The 22,320-nt window shown below is 46.1% G+C and overlaps 1 protein-coding gene across 1 annotated transcript in view; it reads right to left on the bottom strand.

The window, feature by feature from the left end:
* LOC137420803 (long-chain fatty acid transport protein 2) overlaps positions 1–22,320 on the bottom strand; it is an 88,905-nt gene that overhangs the window by 17,571 nt on the left and 49,014 nt on the right. Inside the window, exons 5-8 of the mRNA XM_068106192.2 lie at positions 11,503–11,700; positions 9,725–9,815; positions 8,483–8,681; positions 5,381–5,478 (exon numbers count right to left, since the gene is read on the bottom strand). Coding sequence (XP_067962293.2) covers positions 5,381–5,478; positions 8,483–8,681; positions 9,725–9,815; positions 11,503–11,700 — 586 coding nt within the window. The remainder of the gene's footprint in view (positions 1–5,380; positions 5,479–8,482; positions 8,682–9,724; positions 9,816–11,502; positions 11,701–22,320) is intronic.

Here is a 22,320-nt window from a genome sequence, read left to right on the forward strand (position 1 = left end):
GGGTGTGCGAATGAGAGCACACCTGTGATTGTCACAGAGGAAGTGACCGAGGAGGGGGCGCGAAGAGGTGTGTTAGTGAGGTGTGCGAGCGACGAATGTGTGCCAAAGTGTTCGGTGGTCAGGTGTGTGACCAAGTCGGTGAGCGGAGTGAGTGTACCGAGGTGTGAAAGAAAAGGTACGAGGAGAATGGGAACGGCTGCATGTATGAGCAAGAAAGAGGTAGCGTATGCATGTAAGCCTGCAGGTGAAGCGTCGACGGTAACCGGGTTAAAGGTTAGGTCGACTTTTAGCCGGATCGGGCCCTCGGTGCGTGCCGGGCTTCGCGTGCCGCGAGAACCAGCGGAGATCCGAGCCACGGCGGGTTCGAAAGGACCGCCGTGCGCGATCCACGCTGGGCCTCGCGTGGAGCGGCCGCGTCCGGGCTCCACTAGGCGGAGCGGGCAGCCCGATAGGAAGGGTCGTCATGGCGACCACTTTCTATTGAGACGTGCCGGCAGGTCGAGATCGGGACATTGGATGGCTCCACGCCGAGGTGGTGCATGGGATCTCGGCCCGGGTAAGCCTCCGTCCCTGCCCCGAATGCGGGACGTATCCAGCCGCTGGCACAAAAGAACCCGCGTTCATTGCTCGGCTGTACGAAGCCGGGCTGTAGATGTGAATTGGCGCACCGAGAGGACCTAATAAGTAGACGGGTGATGGTGATAGTGATAGTAGTGATTTGATACAAAATTTAGAAAAGTGAATAGAATTGGCAGTAAATAGAAAATTTTTGACTTGTGGAATCTGGACGAACAAAATTGATAGTGAGAGACCCCCGATGTGGTGGGATGGCAAATCCACCATCCCTCACAGAGTGGGGGCAAATGCGCAATAGTTTATGGGGTGGCTATGACAACCGAGCCAGGGAGGGCTTGGATAATGATAGGGATCTAGAAGAGATTGACATTAGGTAACGTTAAGTTTAGTTAGTGACTGATACCTGTAGTGGGGACGCAGGTAGATTAGTGTGGATTATAATGACGTGGGAGCGCAATAGTTTAAAGGGACGACTGGGAAGCGCAAGTTTCAGAGGGGAGAAGTTAGCTGAGATGATGCCGTGTGTGTGAGGATTGAACAGGTGAGAATGGAACAGGTGTGATTGCACAGGTGTGCAACTGAACAGGTGTGTGGAGCAGTGTATGAGTGAGTGATGGTGATGTGTGTTGCGTTGACCAACTGGTCCAGAAAGAGGAGGAGGGTGCAGGTGGCACCAGGTGAGATTGCACAGGTGTGCAACGACAGGTGAATGGAGGACAGGTGTATGGAATAAATGGTATGGAGTATTGGCCAATGGATGGTCGTGGAGTGGGTATGGTGGAAATTGTGGAGTGGAGTGGATGGTGCGAAGGTGTGAATGGGGGAAGAGTGGACCCCCATCACGGATACCCGGGGCGGGTAGTGTAAGTGTTAGGTAGAGGGTACAGGTAAATTGTGGTTGGATATTGGCATCTGTGGTGCGGGTGACAGAATGGTATGTGGATGGGTGCGTTGGTGTTGTGGAAATGGCTGGGCGTGTAGCCTGTTAGTGTGTGTAGTTGGTTTGGGCACTCCACCACTGTAAGGATGTCGGCCAGGCGAGGCCGCAGGTGGGCTCTGGGAGCCGGTAGTAGTTGTTGTGGATGGGGCCCGAGGATCCGGAGGACGGACCCGGGTAGCCCAGTGCCAGAGGGCACCATGGGGTGACAGAGCCAGGAGAGGGGCTGCCCCCAGTTAGATAGGTTAGGGTGAGGAGCTAGGTAAGCTCGGGTGGCAACTACAGTGGTGGAGGTGTGCAGGTGGGTAGACCTGTTGGGAGAGCTACACGTCGCAGCCCAGAAATTGTGCGAGGGCACCGGGAGATGAATCGGGGGAGTGAGACCCCAAATTGAGAAGCACCACAGTTTGGTCAATGGGAAGTTGGTTTTTAGAACCCATAGTGTAAGTGGCCAATGGATTGGCAGGGAAAGACCCCGGGTAGTGTAAAGTGTGTTAAAGTCATTTAGAGGATAGTTAGGATGAAGGATCTCCTCGCACCATCTGCATCCACTCACCTGAGGTGACAGGTACTCCACACCATGCCATGTTTTGATTATTTTTTATGATGCAAATGTTTGGATTGTGAGACGCATCATGACGTGGGTGTGACATTGTGCGTAATTCCATCTCTCCCTCCTTATGAGGATTGATGATGAATTGGTGATGGCAAATTTTGAAGTAAAGGGATTGTGGAGACGAATTTGGTATAGGGGAAATATGGGGAAGACGTGACCGTAGTGACGAATTTGTAAATGTGTAGATTTTTGTACATATGGGGTGAGAACAAGGGTAGGGTAGGTGACAGGGGGGTGACGTACGGTAGGGACGAGCTTTCTCACTTCGGCCTCCGTACGCATTTCACCTTGCATTGCCTTATTGACGTGTACCCTTGTGACCTTACCCCTCGCTCAATTGTCTTTCTTTTGTCTCCCACATGACCTGTGCGCCATTGGGTGCCGATGGGAGCGTGCGTGAGGTGGCCATTGTGCGCCCGAGATTCCCAGAACCAGCATGCATTGCGTTGATGTACCACTGTATGGACCGCTGTTCTGCGGCCATGTACCACTTGATGGACCCCAGGTTCTGGGGCAGGGCACCTCTGTTGGAGACCGGCCATAGTGGCCAGGGAATCTTGCTTGCGGACCTCGGTAAGGTGGCACCTATGCCAAACAGGTGGACCACCCTTAGTTGGCCCCTGAGGCCCTAAATAAAAATGGACACAAGTTGTGCTTTTTATTATTTCCAACTAGGCCGCATGAAGCCTGAAGACGTCGGGAAGAACATCGGCCCAGCAGAGAAAGAGAAGACCACCACCGGTTCTTTTGTTGTGTTTATTATGAGCCATGGTGACTGCGCACTGGATGGTGCTTTTGGGTGCTTTGTGGTGGTTGGTGCTTTTGGGTGCTTTGGTGGTACTGGTACTGGTGCATCGATGCAATGCGTGCTGTCTCCTCCCTCCCAACAGGAATTTCTTTTTCTTGTTCCCTAAAAAGAAAAAAAAAAAGAAAAACACAGGTCCTGGGTTGCGTTGTAAATAAGAAATCACGTCATTGTAAATAATGCTCCCCACCGTAAATGTATAGTTTGAGAATAATCCCGTAATTCGGTTAGCTGTGGGCTTGAGTCTGTTAGACAGGATGCAATGCAATAGGGGGACATACTTATTTGTGTTTTAAAATTGTCACACTCAGGGTCAGGTTAATTGTAGAGGGAATTACACCTACGTGCCACACTAAGTTAAAGTTTAATAGGTCCGAGGACGGACCTGAAGAAAGGGGGGTGCAGTGTAACGATTTTGAGAAGTGTGTAACGATTTTGGGAAGTGTGTAACGAATTTGAGGAAGTGTAACGAATGTGAAAACGTTACAATGTGAACGTTACAAACGTACGGTACCACCCTGTTAATGTAAATAATGGTCGCAGTCAGCGTCCTAGTTAATTGCATGGAATATACACGCAGGTCACGATATATCTTTTAAATAGTGTATTTCCTTATTCCATGTAGGCTAAGTATGTGTTTTCCCACTAGATTGACTTTGCATTGTATCAAACAAAATAAGCGTAGGCCCTTCCAATTTCCCCAAAACCTCCCTTCCATTTGCCTTCCGCATTTTGGTCGGTTTTTCTCTTCAACCACCATTGGCCACGAGGTAAGGTTGGAGAAGAAAGGCGTGTCTCCACCTCGTCAGAAGAGGGAAGGAGTGAACCGGCCCTAACAGCCAATCAACACCGCGGTGAGTGACCCGGTAGGCGTGCCCTCGGAGTCGGCGGCTTGATTTCGCCCGAGGTGATAAAAGCGCCTGCAGGGGACTGCTTTGGGAGATGAGCTGGAGAGGAGCAACGAGGCTGCACCAAAGAGAGGCGGTGAGATGCGAAACGCTCCAAGCCAAAGAGGAGAGGTACTCGGCAAGGAGACCAGCTTTGGAGAGACGCGCTGAAAGGAGGGAGACGGCCCCGCCCCAAGAAGAGGAGCAGGTGTGCCGAACCAGCGCGTGGCGTCTCCCGCAGTGGATACGCGACGGAGGGTTTCCCGCCAAAACCGCGAGGAATTGCGACCGGCGGCCTCCCGACCTTGCCTCCATCTCAAGCCTTAGTCCTTACCTGCCTGCATTATCCCCTGAGTAAGTGTGAACGTCCTGTCCTGCTCGTTTGTCTTGGGGCTAAGTAAAAACGAATAGTGTAAGTTAAGGATTCGCTGTGTCACTGTTTCTTCCATCCTTTGCTTGTGTGTGTATAATAAATCTGTTCTTCCTCCGTATTCTTCTTCTTCTTTTTCATTCTCTTGCGATCGCTTTAGAGATTTCCCGATTGAATATCCGTGGGGCGATCTGGTCAACGTCGGGTGAAATCGGGTTTTAATCGGGGAGTAACTGTTCGGACGCGGTTAAATACACCACCGCTCGGTCAATATAACATCTAAAAGCCGCGTCTGTAACAATATATATATATGTATGTATGTTTGTATGTATATATATATATATATATATATATATATATATATATATATATATATATATATGTATATATATATGTATATATATATATATGTATATATATGTATATATATATGTATATATGTATATATATACGTATATATATGTATATACGTATCCCATTCTGCCCAGTATTTTCTTGTGGGAGTGGCTTAGCTGGCAAAGGTGACCATAAAAACAATATCAGGTCTACCTTCAACAACAAAATCACCACCTGTAAAAAGCACCATTAATCGCCCATGGAGTAAATCTACCAAGTAGCGGTGTTTGCCTCCGGGGAACACAAGGCACATCCAGCCAATCAACTTGTCATGAAGCAAACGCTCAACTTTGACATTGACAATAGTGTGCTCCTCATGTGGCATTACAACATTTACCGGATTGTGGAATTCAGGAACATTCATTGGGGCCATACATAGGCAGTCCATGCCATGTGCTTCTGAGTATTTTGGGATGGGGGGTTGAATGGGAGTCGGGCTAGGGATTTAGAGGGGGTAAATGCTATATAAGAAGGATCATACAGCTAAGGAAAGAGTTCTCCCCATCCCATGATCTCACTCTCACTTCTACTCTACCGTTGTTGTTTTTCACTTTCCATTGTGTTCCCATCCATTCTGCTCAAGCTCTTCCATGAGCCTCAACCATGCATACAATAAAAATCCCACTTTATGGGTAAGACAATAATACAGTACACATAAAGCTGAAAACGTAGTCAATTTGGATGCATTTGTGCTAAAACAATGGCACTTCCTCCATGTCCAAGTCTATATAGTGTTGTCATTATACGCAGGGTAATACAATCCATTAATCACTCCAAACATAATTGTCTTCACCTGGCACGTTGACTCCATAAACATTCGCCTCCTGAATAAAATCCAAAGCTTCGAGGGTCTCTTCAACCTCAGTCGTGGCCACGTTCTCACCTTTCCACCTGGGCACAACAACGTGTTGAACTCATTATACGTGCTAAGGTATATCAGAGCAATAGAAAACTTCTGTGACCGGTGGCTGCCAACATTTGGTGCTTATACATCACATGATTTTCAGGATGTACACTTGGATTTTGAATGAATTACTTCACCCAATGAAAGGGAATTCAATCTCGTTGAAGAATCACGTGATTAGCTGGAGTTACCATTCGCAAAACCACATTCGCTGTCTCTTGCCAAGTGCAGATGGCATGAATATGAGTGAGATTCCTGACCCTAAAGACAGTCACGTGCTACACAGCAACCTACTTGTGCCAAAGCATCCTGAGATCATCAGCATTCGGCAGTGAATAAAAGCAATGACAGACGCCGAATGCCAAACTTTGGTTTCAAAAAAAATGCTGCGACTGTAAGTTTCCGTATGACTTCAAATGAAGTTGAAAGCAAAAGTAAAATTCCAATATCTGCGAATCACTCCGAGTGTAAATTTGCAGTTGTAAATTTGTTAAATTTCAATAAATTTATATATATATAAAAAATTACAATTTTTTTTGTAATTTGTAATTTTTAATTTTTAATTTTTAATTTTAATTTTTAATTAATTTTGTAATTTTGTAATTTTCTATTTTAATTTTTCATTAATTTTGTAATTTGTAATTTTGTAATTTTTAATTTTTGTAATTTTTAATATAAAGATAAAATAAATAAATTTTTTGTTAGATTTCCAGTTTGTATTATTTTGTTAATTTACATTTCGAGTTGTAAATTTTAATCAGTGTAAATTTACACATCAGTGTAAAACGTGTAAAAAGCAATGAAGTCAAAGTGGAAGGGAATAAAATAATCCAGCTGGTAAAAAAGAAAAGCAACAACACAAAAACATTTTTTATTCGTTCATTCGTATTGACCAGGTTTTAAAAAATGAAGGACACCATCTAAAAAATATCATTATCTAAGCATTCCTTTCACACCGTGAAGCGTATAGGAGCTGCTGAAGCAGTTTCATTGGCTGTTGGGCACAATCCTGGTTGGGTCGCCACTCCAACGCAGGATACTCAAATGGCTCGTTCATCCCAGCAAGCTGGTACTCATTTTGCCGACCTCGGTAGGTCAACCCACCTGGTGTTATTTCAACGGCACAACAGGGGCTTGAACGCAAGAACCCTAAGATCTTAAGCTGGCCACCTTAACCGTTAAGCCAACCCCAGGCAACACTAGGAGTAACATCATTTTTCTGCCCAAATTAAAATAAAATGTACATTTTTGTTTGAATCCCTGTACACAAGTGTTTTTCATCCTTGCATTATTCATTCACGAAGACTAAAATACTGTGGTACATTGCCCCACACATTGCTGTTGTGGGGTTTCTTTCTACATTTAGCGTCCCCAATTTCTAATGGTACCCCAGAGTTTCTTCGACCTCCAAGAGTTCCAAACTTCCAATTAGAAATTTCCAAACTATCAATTTCCGAGCTGTATCTCAAGAGCCGGCTGGGACTTTCAGAATGAAATTTTGCATCAATAATGTGAATTGAAAGTCTGTGGGGTTGACCTAATTTATTTTACCCTAACAAATTCTTAAGACCATGGCATAATTATAGTCATTTTAACATTTTTCACCGTGATTCAATGAAAGTTTGTCTGATCAGAACGAAATTGCCCTCACTAGATAGTTTCGGGCAGGTGCATTTAATCTCGATTTACATCATACCCCTTAGGGTTAAAGGTCAAGGTCTTACACCACTTGGAGTATGAAACCACCATTTAGGGTTTTCTCCATTTGCTTTTCTACCAATGTCCGAGGACTTTTGGATTGAAATTGTGCATCAAGAATGGGAATAAAAAGTATGCGGTGTTCACATAATTTTTTAACCTTGACCTAATTTTAAGGTCATGACCAAACTATAGGCATTTTAACATTTTCCAGCATAACTCGAATAATTTTTGTCCTATAGGAACAAAATCGCCCTCTCCAGATATCCGAGAGCAAGCCGCATTTCATCCTGATTTACATCATACCCCTCTGGGTTATCAAGGTCTTACACCACTAGCTGTACTAAATCACAATTTAGGTTTATTTTCCCTTTCCTGGCAAATTCCACGATGTATCTGAAATCCGGCTGTGACTTTCGGAATGAAAATTTGCATCAATAATGGGAATAAAAGGTTTGCGAGGTTGAGATAAAAAATTTTACCATGACCTTTTTTAAGGTCATGACTCAATTATCTAGACATTCAAACATTTTTCACCCTATCTCGACTAAGGTTTGTCGGATCGGAACTAAATTTCCCTTTCTATAACCTATAGCAAGGCGCATTTACGCTTAATTTACATCATAGCCCTCCAAGTTAAAGGTCAAGGTCAAATGGCGGTCTGAAAAAGAAACACGTTTTTTGTCACCGCTCAACTTGGCCAATGCGAAATCTCAAAGACTGCTTGGCCTTCCAAGATGTTCTTGCAGCATAATAGTAGACCTGCACAGAAGTTGTGCACCTGATATTTGTTTTATTGTGCTTGACCTATTTTGTCGGATTATGACCTAATTAACAAAAAACATCTTTTCGATCATAACATGAATAATTTTTCTCCGATTTTCATGAAGTTGAGTTTTATCGAAGACTTTTAGATGGGGACACATTTTCTTAATTCACATTCTATCCCTCATGTTGAAGGTCAAGGTCACATGGTAGTCTGAAAAATATATGGCCATTATTGGATCATGGGCCAAAGGTAAGTCGTGGGCCATCGCTAAGGGTAAGCGAATGGTAATTCGGCTAAGGGCTTGGCAATCACTTTGTGATCATCGATATCTACTTATTATTGGCCGAGATGAAAACCCAGGCTAAACAGCTCAGAGGAGAGTGTGCCCAAATTGTGGCTATCCTGCCAACCCCGTCTATTTTTAATTTGGTGAAAGCAACTCCATGTTTCATAAACCATTTCATAAGCTCCTCCATGCGCTACATACAGGAAATCAAAATGGCTGATCCGGCTTTGCGATTTACCTGAAAGTGTCTCCAACACGATCAACGAAGTAAAGAAAATTTTCTTCATCTTGCATCAACAAGTCCCCTGAGTTGAAGTACACATCGCCCTTTTTAAAAACATCACAAAGAAGCTTCTTCTTTGTGAGTTCAGGGTCTCCAGCATAGCCAGAGAACTTGCTGAGCATAGTCACGGGAGCAATCAAAAGACCATCTTCCCCTGGGTGCAAATAAAAACAAGACCGAAAGTCTAACAGCGGCGTAGCCGGACTTGTAAAATATTATAAACCACAAACACACATGGTTAACTTTTACTTACAGAACCGAGGGAGGATCTCCTGTAATCTAGATTTATACCCCACAAGGGTTGGGTAATGGTATGTACCGTTTTGTTGTAAGAGCCGTAACGCCGATGCTTTCGATATTTCATGGTCATTTTAACAATCGGTTTGTTTGTGTGTCACACTGAATGAAAAACGTGAAGGTAGAGCACGGCGATTGTGATATATGACAGGTTCAACGATATGTTCGACATGAACGGCATATAAAACAAAATGGCGGAGTGTGGAGAGTCAGCCAGCCTTACGCCGTAATGACATCAGACGTCATCACATCACCCTGTCATGTGACCAGATCCTCAGCTCTGATTGGTATACGTTTGAGGGGATGTACATACATACATATATGCGCACAAATACTGTTCTAGACGGCTTTGCCCTATAAAACATCAAAGCGGTTGTATTCGGTGTGATCTTCGTTCCCATCTTCCCTGACAAGAGGGACGCAGCAAAGCGCATGGCCTCTCCCTCACTGCCAACATGTGTATGTGTGTGTCTGTTGTGTGTGTGTGTGCGTGTGTGTGTGTGTGTGTGTGTGTGTAGTATTTTCTTTCATTTCTATCCAGTGCCATACCCCTGGCGCTACAACATTAGTTTCACATGAGGAAGGTCAATGTCACAATAAGAATATTCAACCAGGCCATTTGGCCCAACATTGCCGTGTTGCACTCCCAGGTTAAATTTTGCTGTGGCTAAACATCAATCTTCTTAATGTTTACTAACGTCTAAATAACCCCATATTGATCCGGTGACACAACTTCCACTACATATAGAAGCCTGGTCAGGAGAGCTTTGGAGGAAAGCACTAACAAATATAAACTAGCCTTGAAAAGAGAGTGGCGCAACGTATAATGTTGTCCCATACCCAGAGTAATCTTTATTGTCCCATATCCAGAGAAAGTCCTCTCCAGTGGAAGGCACTTACCTTTGTTCACCTTAATGCACCAGCCCAGCTCATCCCTTTTAGGTTCTTCTGTTTCAGTGTCATACTTTATCAGTTCGAATGGATACAACTTCTGTAATAAAAAGGATGTAAAAAGATGAAGTTCTCCTATGTGAAGTTCCATTCATGAAAATACACATTAAAAGCCACAGGATTTTTATGTGGTTCCATAAAATAATGTTGTTTCCTGTGTGATTTTCCTTTTTACTTCTCAATGTACGTACTTCAACTAAAGATGTAGCTGTAGCAGGGAAGAGACACCAATACTTCTGCACTACCTGAACAGCTATTGATTTGTGGAATTGCATCAGCTGAGTTATAATCTGAGTTTTAAAAGAAGAACATGGTGGCTGTGACAATGCAGAAGCTTTACAGAAAATGGATGGGTCGAGAATTCTGGCGTTTTGTCATTTTTTGCATCTTTTGAGTACAGTGCTCTATTGATTTTGCCCTATTGATGAAAACACTGGACAAGAATCCTATAATTTGTTGGTTCAAATCCAGCTGAAGGCAGCGGTAGGCCTATCTATAATTTGGATTCCACTCTTTAGGAAATCGAGCACTTGTCACGTGAATTGCTACGTCATGATTGGATTGTTGGTAAGAAGGTTCATTATGGCCTTCAGGGTGGATTAATCTGTCTGGTCCACTTGGTCTGGTCTACATTTGAGGCTAGTCCACTCATTGCTGTTCACCATTACTGTATCCCCTTGGCTTGTTAAAGACCCTTTTCCAGGCAGATACTGCGACGCCCCCAGAGGTTAAAATCTGGTGAAAAGAAGAAGATGAATAAAGATGTTTTTGATGATTCCATTAAAAATATAACTTTTGGTTAAAGCTCAGGTCTTCAAGGTGAAACAGGCATCATGATGTCGTTGTACCTTTAGCAAAGTTTAATGAATTTAGCCCTTTAAAAACCCATTTGTTTCTAAATGATAAACTGGGGCTGTCATCTTTATAAATGGGATCTTTAAAAGTAACGGGCTACATACCACATGATAATTTTTGGGGAGGAGGAATACAAATTTCTGGTTCTCATTTACAATCCCAAACGTTCGGGGACGCCTCTTCATGGTGGTTGTACCCCCCAACACAAGTCGGCGGCCAAATCTTCCCCCATTCTATCCCAGCTGCCCACATTCATCAGGGCAGCGCGGTCATGGTCAGAGTTCTGATCAGTCCCCCATGGACCGGCCCTTTCCCTCTTGTCTCTCTCCCCCTCTCATCATCCCATCTCCACCTCCCCACTTGGGTTGAGTGCTTGAGGATTGGGGCAAGGCTGGATTAGAGAAGATTAGAAAATAAATATAGGCAACTTTTGGAATGAAAGCAAAAGGGAAAATAATACTTTCACTAAAATAAAAACCTTTCATTTTCAAAGAATGGCAAAAAGCAAACTTTAATTCCCTTTCTTAGATCTCCAGACAATTTACCTGCGGATATTCACAGATTAAACTCCCCAATGATTCCCCTATTTTCAATTATTTTAGCCCCACACACCACCTGTAGCAAAATCACACTTGGCAAAGGGAACATTGAATTATTTTTTTTAATAAGACAAAAAAATAGTTTTAAAAAGTTTTAAAAAAAACTTTTAAAAAAGTCTTGCAGAGGAAGAGGATCATGTGAAGATCACTCACATCAACGGCCATGTGAGTGATACATGAGGGATTAATTTATGTAAAAGATCACATGGAGTTTTTGTGACATAATGGACACCAGCCACTCTTTTTAAGAGACGAAAGAGAAATGTTGCTTACTTTCAGCAGAAAGCTTGTACGACCAACTGCTCCAACATGGCCCATGTAGTTGATGAAAGCGATGTTTCCCTCGGTCGCTCCATAAAACTCAGAGATGCGTATAAAGGGTCCAAAGCGAGAGAGGAAATTGTGCCAGACATCCTGCCGCATTCCATTTCCAATAGCCAAACGCACCTTGTGATTTGTATCCATGTCTGTCTGCCTTCCACGAAGAAACAAAAGGTTTCAACACAAATATCACAGAATCAGACAAAATTAATTGTGGCTGAAAAAGTAAAAATGTTATTTTCATAATCAAAAGCAGAGTCATAATCAAAAGGACCACAGATAGGTTCAATGAAATTTGTCCTCATACTTATAAGATGGATATATTGCCTCAAACTTCTCTCACATCAAGCACCTGGCTATTTGTAGCATCATTGATAGGGAGCACAGCTGTGTCACTGATGCAGTGCCCCCTGTATGTGAGAGCAGGAATTTGTCCCGATGACAGCGGTATCTCGCCTACTCTTCTTCCACATTTACAAGACTAGGGGACCCGTTGGTCCTTTGGACCAAATTTTCATTGCTCTTTCACCACCTTGTAGCATACCTGCCTGCTAGACTCAGGGGTCTTTTGGATCTTCAGAGACTTTTGGATTCCCTGGATCTTTTGGGTCGCTGAGGTCTTTTGTGTCCTTGGAGTCTTTTGGGTGCTCGGGGACTTTTGGGTCTTCAGATTCTTTTTGGTCCTCTGGGGATTTTTGGGTCTTCAGGGTATTTTGAGTCCTCATGGACTTTTGGGTCTTTGAGGTCTTAAGGATCTTAGGGGTCTTAAAGGGTCTTCAAAGGTCGAAGGGGACTCAGCAGTCTAAAGAGTTAAAAGGTACATTTCAATAGTACGTAATTAATTAATAGATGTACGTAATTAATAGACAAAAAGGTATGCCTCACACACAAACAAACACACACACACCTCATCCATTTATAGTAGATAATGCTCACAGAAAGAACAGCCAGCTTAAGGTCTCATTCGAGGGACGGCGCATTTTGTCATGCAAAGCCATGCCTTGCGAAACGCCAATCCAACAGCTTTTTTTTTTCTTTTTTTCTTTTTTTTTGTATAAAGAGTCGAAGCTCGTGAAAGAGCTAACATTTATCAAACAAACAAATCAAACAAACAAGCAAACAAAGTATATAAAAAGGGGAGCGGTCGACAAGATGGGGAGAGAAGGGGAGGAAGCACACAAACACAACATTTGAGAGCAGGGACACCGGGAGATGTTTTTGGAGGGAGAGGGCCTGGGGGGAGGCAGGATAGGTATAAAACGCAAGGACACCAAGGACTTCCAGGAAAGTAGTCAAAAGTCACCTCAAAAAAGTAGATTTGGGGTGAAATTAGCGGGGGTAGAAAAGATCAAGGTTTTGGATTGGGGAAGATAAGAGATGGTGGTGAACAGCCGTTTTAAAGACCTGGAGGGAGGAGTGAGATTGAAGAGAGTGAGGGAGTTTGTTCCAGAGGCAGGAGAAAAGAGGAATGAAAGAGTGAAGGTGAGCACAGAGTCTTGATTTTGGCAGTTTAACCATAAGAGGGTTGCAGGCAGATGTTGTGCGACCTGCAGGAATATTTGGGGGACAGAGCCCAGAGAGAGCTGGGGGAGCAAGGCCGGAGAAGAGTCGGTAGAAGACGGAAAGACCACCAACCTGCCTGCGGTGATTAAGTGAAAGGCCCTCGGAGATAGCGTCATCGCGGGAGATTCCAATGATTCTGAACGCTTTGGTTTCAACAGCGTGAAGACGAGCTAGATGTGAGGCAGGAGCACCAGCCCAGAGGGGAGAGCAGTACTCCATTGAGCTGCGGATGAAAGCCTTGTATGTGGTGAGGAGCTCAGGTGTGCCAAGGAAGGACTTCGCACGACGGAGGATGCCCAGTCGGCGACTGGCTTTGGAGGCCAGATTTGAAATGTGGTTTTCCCAGGAAAGATCATGGCAAATAGTGAGACCCAAAAGCTTGAGTGACAGAACTTCTTGGAGAGGATTATTCAGAAAGTGGATGGGAGGGTTTTCCAGTCGGTCTTTTCGGAGAGACATCGTAAGAGTGTGAGATTTGTCAGGATTGAAAGACATGTTCCACTTGTTTACCCAGTCTGTGATTTTGTCCAGGTCTGCAGAGAGTGAGGAGGCTGCAGACTGCCGATCTGAGGGATGAGGAATGGAGCGGCAGAGAGTGGAGTCATCAGCAAAGAGATAGAGATGATTTTCAAGAGAGTCAGAGAGATCATTGATGAAGACCAGAAAAAGCACAGGGCACAGAACACTGCCTAGGGGAACTCCAGCCTGAACAGGAAGAGGAGATGAGAGAAACCCATTCAGGGCCACACGTTGACTACGACTAGACAGGAAGTCCGCCAGCCATGCGTGGAGATTTCCATGGATACCAAAGGAGGAGGGTTTGGTGAGCAGAGCGGGGTGCCAGACCGTATCGAAGGCATGTGATATGTAGAGTGAGACATATCTAATTTCCTGTTTGGCATTGAGGACCTCCATCCATTGTTGAGACAGCAGAAGCAGCATGTCCAGAGTAGAGTGACCTGGTCTGAAACCAAATTGATGATCAGAGATCAAGCCATTGGAGAAGAGGAAAGATTTCATATCTGAAGCAATGGTGGATTCCATGACTTTGCTGATAATTGGGAGAAGGCTGATTGGTCTGTAGTTGCTAGGATCTGTTTTTGCACCTTTTTTGTGCAAAGCGGTGATGTTGGCTGATTTCCAAGCAGATGGCAGTTGACCTTGAGCAAAAGAGAGGGTGAAGAGAACAGAGAGAGGGAGTGAAAGAGCGGCAGAACAGGATTTTAGGACACGTGGGCTGATGCCGTCAGGTCCAGTTGCAGAATCAGAGTGGAGGGTTGACAGAAACTTTTCCACCTTGTCAGGAGGAAAGGACACGGAGTCCAGGAGCAGTTGGGTACGACTGGGTATGGTGGGTACAGAGAGGGATGGGTTTGGGACACAAGATTTAGAGGCAAACACAGAGTTGAGGCATTCAGCTTTTTCATGTGCGGAGTCAGCTGTGTAGCCATTTGAGGTAAGGGAGGGGATGGAGGGGGAACAAACACCATAAACAGATTTGACCAGACGCCACCAGGATTTGGAAGAGGGAGACAGATAAGAGAGTTCGGTCTTGAGAACAGAGAGATATTGTTTCCTGGCTCTCCTGAGGGTGGACACACACTTGTTTCGGGCTTTGTGAAAGGAAATGAGATTTCCTTCCGTTGGATTTGCTTTCCAGGAGACGAAGGCAAGTTGTTTCTGGGCAACAGCCTCACCACAAGATTCCGTGTACCATGGACGGGAGGAAGGGTATGACAACTGAAGACTAGATGGGATAAATCTGTGCATGAGAGAGAGCAATTTACTTTGGAAGAATTCCCAGGATGAGTTGATGTCAGAGGTGGTAGAGATGGGAGACCAGTCCAGATGATTGATGGCTGCTTGAAGACCATGCCAGTTGGCCTGAGTGAAATGCCAGACTCGTCGACGCTGAGCAGGCTCCCTGAGAATGGTCAGAGAGATAATCGGGTTATGAATTGAATCTTATGAATTGAAGTGAATGTTATGAATGAATCTTATGAATGAATGAATCTTATGGTTATGAATTGAAGCTGATAATCGGGATAGGAATTGAACCAAGGCAATGCAGTTTAAAGCCAAGTCCATGACCACCACACCTCCCTGTGTCACTGCTCTGACTTTCTGACCCTCTGACCACACCACCCTGGGTTACTGATATATATATATATATATATATATATATATATATATACACTACATGACCAAAAGTATGCGCACACCCCTTCTAATTGGTGGATTCAGTTGTTTCAGCTACACCCATTGCTGACAGGTATATATAAATCAAGAACACAGCCAAGCAGTCTCCATAGACAAACATTGGCAGTAGAATGGGCCATACTGAAGAGCTCAGTGACTTTCAACGTGGCACCGTCATGGGATGCCACCTTTCCAACAACTCAGTTCATCAAATTTCTACCCTGCTAAGCTGCCCCGGTCAACTGTACATGCTGCTGTTGTGAAGTGGAAACGTCTAGGAGCACTAACAGCTCAGCCGCGAAGTGGTAGGCCACACAAGCTCACAGAACAGGACAGCTGAGTGTAGAAGCATGTAGCATGTAAAATTCATCTGTCCTCGGTTGCAACACTCACTACCAAGTTCGAAACTGCTTATGGAAGCAATGTCAACACAACAAATGTTCATTGAGAGCTTCATGAAATGGGTTTCCATGGCTGAGCAGCCGCACACGAACCTGAGATCACCATGTGCAATGCCAAGTGTCGGCTGGAGTGGTGTAAAGCTCGCCGCTATTGGACTCTGGAGCAGTGGAAACGCGTTCTCTGTCTTGATGAATCACGCTTCACCACCTGGCAGTCGAAAGGACGAATCTGGGTTTGGCGGATACCAGGAGAACGCTACCTGCTCGAATCCATAGTGCCATCTGTAAAGTTTGGTGGAGGAGGAATAATGGACTGGGCTGTTTTTCATGGTTCGGGTTCCAGTGAACTTGGTTCCAGTGAAGGCAAATCTTAATGCTACAGCATACAATGATATTCTAGATGATTGTGTGCTTCCAATTTTGTGGCAATAGTTTGGGGAAGGCCCTTTCCTGTTTCAGCATGGCAATGCCCCCATGCACAAAGTGAGGTCCATACAGAAATGGTTTGTTGAGATCGGTGTGGAAGAACTTGACTGGCCTGCACAGAGCCCTGGCATCAACCCCATCGAACACCTTTGGGATGAATTGGAACGCCAGGCCTAATCGCCCAACATCAATGCCTTACCTTACTCATGCTTTTGTGACTGAATGGAAGCAAATCCCTGCAGCAATGTTCCAACATCTAGTGAAAGCCTTCCCAGAAGAGTGGAAGTTGTTATGGCAGCAAAGGGGGGGGGGGGGGGGGACCAACTCCATATTAATGCCCATGATTTTGGAATGAGGTGTGTGATGTTCGGGTGTCCACATACTTTTAGTCATGTAGTGTGTATGTATATATATTGTTACGGTTTTTAGAACCTTCACTAGTAAATTTTAGTAAATGTTCCCTTATAAATGATCCCCTGTAAATATCCCCATTAATTGGCTTTATTAAAGATCGCACCCTGGTTAGTCCATGTACAACATGTAGAGAACCATAGGACCTCTCTGTAGTTATTTCATTATTATGTGTTTCAGTTAAGGATCTGTTCCCAATAGTTGAATCTGCATTGCATTAATCAAATAAGATAGGCCCCTTTCAATTTTCCCAATCATCTCTCCCGCTCGTCAAAGTGCAGTAACAGTAGGATTCGGTTCGCAAAGCGGTTCGCTGCCGTTTGCCTTGGGCTGTTTTCTGGCTCCAAGCCACCATTACGCACGCGGTCTCAAGCCGAGGAAAAAGGGGGCGGAACCACAAGAACAAGGTGTGGCACGTCGACTCACCATCAGAGGTGGAGCCAGCGAGCCCATGCCGGCCAACCAGCGCCGAGGTGAGCCGACAGGTAGGCGTATCATCGGAGCCGGCGGCTTGATACAACAACGGACAATAAAAGCGGCTGCGAGGGACTGCTTCAGCAGATAAGGTGAGAAGGAGATCAGATGAGGTGAGAAGGAGATCAGATGAGGTGAGAAGGAGATCAGATGAGGTGAGAAGGAGATCAGATGAGGTGAGAAGGAGTTCGGGTCGATAAGCTGGAGCGGAGCTGGGAGTGCGCCACGGACTGCTTTTGGTATGAGCTGCGCCACGAACTGCTGATGGCAACGGACTGCACAGGGGACCGTTGATGATACGAGCCTTGTTCGAAAGAGAGAAAGAGAGCATTGGCACGAGCCACATATTACGTACGCCGTATCCCAGTTTCCCCGATTTATGTAACGTCCACGATACACGCTCGCTGCCTGCCAGGGTTTCCCGCCACAACGCGAGTCCACTCCTGGAGCCGGACCTCACCGCCCTACCATCTGCCTTGGCCTTCTCCTCCTTCCAGCCATTCTGTCCTGCCATTCCCGGTCATGTAAGTCTGTTTCTTTGTCCGGGGTTATAATATAAGACTGTTTTAAGGCTTGCCCTGTGTATCTGCTTCTTCCTCTTCACTGTACATTCCCTTTCGTTTCTTCTTTGGTTTTGGTGGACATAATTAATAAATATCTGGTATTCCTTACTTTGGTTTCTTCTTCCCCCGATCGCTTTAGTCCTTTCCCGATTGAGTACCTGTGGTGCGATTCGGCCAACCGCTATAATCGGGTTTAGTCTTTTGTTAACGGCCTGAGTCGTGGCTCGCTTCGCTCGGCGTCTCCATTACAGCCGCGGCTCGGGCGGGGCTCATTTCCTCGCTTAACTGAAGGCGCTGGTAATTAGGTCAAAGGAATAATTGGCCTACTACCCTATTCAGCGCTGACCGGAGGTGACGTAATAGCTCCAGGACCGGCGGAGACGGCCAGCTTAACACGACAAGGGGATTAACCCCTCCCCCCCCCCCCCTTTGCTAACGGGAGTGCCATCCCCCGGATCCGTAACAATATATATATATATATATATATATATATATATATATATATATATAGTTGAGGATTTGAGAACCCTGTGTGTAATTTGCTGTAAAATATACCCTTTTGTGTGCTGTAAATATTCCTTGTAAATACCTCCAAGTGTAAAGGTCAAAGGTCGTCCTTAGTTAGGCCATCGCACACACGTAGCAAATCATAAGTTCCCCTCAGTAGTTATGTCCTTAGTAAATGTCAGCATAAGGCTTCGTTTCCACTAGTTCATTGTGTTGCATCAATTAAAGAAGCGTGGGCCCATTCTCCCTTCGAAAGGGTGCGGGTGGTTGTTGGCATTATCCCTCCACAAGACGCCATTGTTCCATGCGGTCGACCAGGGGAAGAAGGGCGTGGCTCGGCCATCGTCACTGGGAGGCAGAGCCAGGAAGAGCCCGTGCCCACCAATCGGCACTGCGAAGAGCGACCCGGTAGGCGTGCCCTCTTAACCCGTAGCTTGATCTAAAAGCGCGATATAAAAACGTGGGCGGAAGCCTTTGACCGAGAGGTGCAGATGGAGATGGTTCGTGCGCCCTGCCCGTTGCTGTACCTCGCCTGTGCTTGAGCCCGCTCACTGCCTCGCTGTGCTGCCTTGCTCTTGACCTTGCTCTTGAGCCTTCTCTGCGGCATCGGCACGTGGACGCTCGAGCGGGGAAACCGACATCGAGCCATTGGCCCCGGACCTTCCTGCCGCGATCTCTTTGGGCCGTGGCCCTGTCCTGCCAGGATTCGAATCTGCCATTCCTTTCATCCCCCCAGTCATGTGAGTCTGCTCGTTGTCCGTCCTCTGTGTTGTCTTGGGGTTTTAAGTTAAGCCTGTATAGTATAATCTAGAATTGCTCTGTGTCCTTCTGCTCCTTCCATTTCCCTGTACTAGGGCATGCCCGTACGTGGGTGCCCGTTCCTTGCCAAAAAAAATAAATAACGCAACCCGTACGCTCTACCCCGCCCGTACGCCCGTACGCCCGTAAACAAAAAAAACAACGCTCTTCGCTTCCGCCCTTCGCTCTGACTGAATTGGGAGAAATAATGCGCATAAGAAATCGAGAAATTATTATTTTCTCCGGAAGAAATCGAATTACGAACCGTAATGGCGCACGCGGTCGGCTCGGCTCGCTCTCACATCGGCCACGCCTACGCAATAACGCGTTCTGTGATTGGCTGCCGGAAGTGCAGTCTTCACTGTCCGGAAGGTCGCAAATCGCAGTTACGATGAATCGCAAATTAGTTTTAATTAGTTTTAAAACATAGTTTAACGGCAACATAGTTTTCCAACGTGAAATAAATGAATACGCTCTCAAATGTGCCGTCCGAGGCAGAGTCTGTTCGCCACGTTCGGCACACGTGATAGCTCGCTGCTCTCTGATTGGTTGAATCGTTTTTTGGACATAGCTCGGTAACTACTTCTCCGATTAATATGAAACCTTGAAAAGGCACATCCTCGGGTCCCCAGCAATATACCTGGCAAGTTTCAAGTATATCGGACCCGTGGTTGTCGAGAAACAGCGGTCACAGACAAACATACATACATACATACATACATACATACAAACATACAAACATACAAACATACAAACATACACACAGAGATTACTGGAATTATAGATAGATATTACTTTGATTGCTCTCTTTTCTTTGGGTTGTGTAAATAATTAATAAATATCTGTTCTTCTTTACCTTTGCCTTCCTTCTTTCTCATTCGGTCGCTTTAGCGATTTCCAAATTGAGTGTACGTGGCGCGATTCGGCCAACGCATATGAATCGGGTTTCGCCCTTCGATAAACGGCTCACGCCGCAGTTCACTTCGCTCGGCGCAACCAATCCATTACACTGCGGCCGTGAGCAGGTGTATTTCCTTGCATACCGAGAGGCGCTGGTATTTAGGTCATAGGACGGGTGGGCCTAATACCCTACCCAGCGCTGACCGGGCGTGACGTCATACCCCCAGGACCATGTCGGTTCGTCATAGACGAGGGGATTAATCCCCCCTCGATAAGGGGGGGGGGGGGAGGAAAGGCCGACGTTGGGTTCCGTAACAATTGGTGTCAGGAGTGAGATTCGGACCCGAAGTGCGTTTAACGCACTCAAATTACGAGTGGCCCAAAATTTTATTTTATAACCACTAAATTTTAAAATCGCGCCATGGATAGTCAAGGCGATCAGGTGCCGGTGGGGGTAGAGTTAGAGGGGGTAGAATCGACCCAGGACCCCAGGGAGGAGGAGAGAAATGAGGATGTGGTTGCGGGGGTATCAGGTGCACAAGATGGCGCCCTCACGCATGTGGTTGCAGAGGCACAAAATGGCGGCGCTGCGGTAGCCACGCCCGTGGCGCAAGTGGGAGGGATAGACGTGCAAGCCCTCATTGCGCAGCTGCAGGCCGCCGTGCAAATGGGGATGGGAGAACAATTGGAACGAATGGAAAACAGAAAGGGGGGAGAAATTGGGAAACCAACTTGTGGGATTGAGGGCTGATAGTGAGCAATTGGGAAATCAACTTGTGGGATTGAGGGCTGATAGTGAGCAATTGGGAAACCAACTTGTGGGATTGAGGGCTGATAGTGAGCAATTGGGAGGCCAAATGGGAGCAATGAGGGACGAAGCGAGGGGTACCAGTGAGCAATTGAGAGACGGGTTAAGTAATATGGGAAATCAAATCGGGGGGGCTCGAAGCTAAATTTGGGGGTTTAGACAATAAATTTGAGGGTTTAGACAACAAATTTGAGGGGTTAGACAACGGGATGAAAGAGGTGAAGAATGGGTTAATGGGGTTAGAAAACACTATGGAAGGCAAATTGAGGGAAATAGGGGAGCAATCCGCCCGGGAAATTAAACAAATGGGAGATCAGATAGAGGAGGTGAAAATCGGGTTAGAAACCAAATTGGATGCCCAGAGGAATTATTTGGAACAGATGAGGGCAGCATATACCAAGGAGATGGGAGAAATGGGGGAGGAGATCAGACGAGGTGTGGGCGAGGAGGTCGCGGGGGTACGCAAGGAGGTAAAGCGAGGTGAGGAGCGTATGGAGAAAGAGGTGAGAAATAGTATGGCTAGGTTACAGGGGGGCATAGAGGATCTGACGAGGGGAGTAGAACAGCTGACGGTGGGACAAAAGGAATTAGTGGAGCAAGTGGAGAAGAACACTGCGATAATCGGGGGGTTAAAGGCGACGCGGAAAGAAATAAAAAAGGAACTGGTAGCGACGAAGAGGGAATGTCAGATGGTACATGAGGGGTTGACAAAGAGGTTGGGCGAGGTGACAGAGGCGATGGAGACGAAAGAACGGGAGGTGAGGACGCACATAGAAACAATCAAGGTGGCCTTAGAGGACGAAATTGAGGGGGCGCACCAGGAAATGAAAGAGGTGAAGCAAAAATTAGAGGATGTGGAAGAGGGGGTGAGTGAAATTAAGAAGAGACGGAGGGAAACTAAGAGAGAGATAAAGGAGGAGGTGATGGAATTGGTACAAAGTCTGTGCTCAAATCGTGATGATGTGCTTACTAACCAAATAAAGAGTTTGCAGGTGGCGGAGGAGGAGCGGAGACGAGGTATCGAGGTGAGTGGCGAAATACTCGGAAATGTATATGGTGTGAGGGGAGGTTCAGTCAGCTTGGGTGTTGGTTTAGACCCGGGTGTTCATGAGAGGCCGCTGGTAAGGTGTGCGACAGGTACAGAGTGTGAAGGAGGAGGTGTGCGAGGATGTCCAACTATGGGGTGTGTGAGGAAAAAGTGCGCGCCGAGGAGTGAGTGTGCTGTCGAGAGAGAGTTGGTCGTGGCGCAGGTGCGGGGGGGCACCTTGAAGCGCGTGATGGGGAGTGTTACAGGGGATGTAACGGAAGAGTGCACACCTGTGGTGGGTGTTACGGAGGACGTAACGGGAGAGTGTGTGCAAGAGAATGCGTGAGAAAGGTGTGTAACAGATGGGTGCATGATAACAGAGTGCGCTGTCAAGAGTAAGGGTGAATGCGTGACCGAGTGTGGTGGTGAGAGAAGTGAGAGTGACACGGAGCACGAGTTGGTTGTGGCAGGCGAGAGAGAATGTGCACCTGGAATGAAAGGATGCGCACCTGGAATGGTCTAGCGCGTGTGGGAATGCATGCTTGAGTTGGTAGTGAAGCACGTGATTGGGTGTACGGAAGAGTGCACACCCGTGGTTGTCACAGAGGATGTGACCGAGGAGTGGGCGCGAAGAGGTGTGTTGATGAGGTGTGCGAACGACGAGTGTGTGCCAAGGTGTGCGGTGGTCAGGTG

This window comes from Myxine glutinosa, chromosome 2 (assembly GCF_964187855.1).
Source record: "Myxine glutinosa chromosome 2, kmMyxGlut1.1, whole genome shotgun sequence".
NCBI classification, from domain to species: Eukaryota; Metazoa; Chordata; class Myxini; order Myxiniformes; family Myxinidae; genus Myxine; species Myxine glutinosa.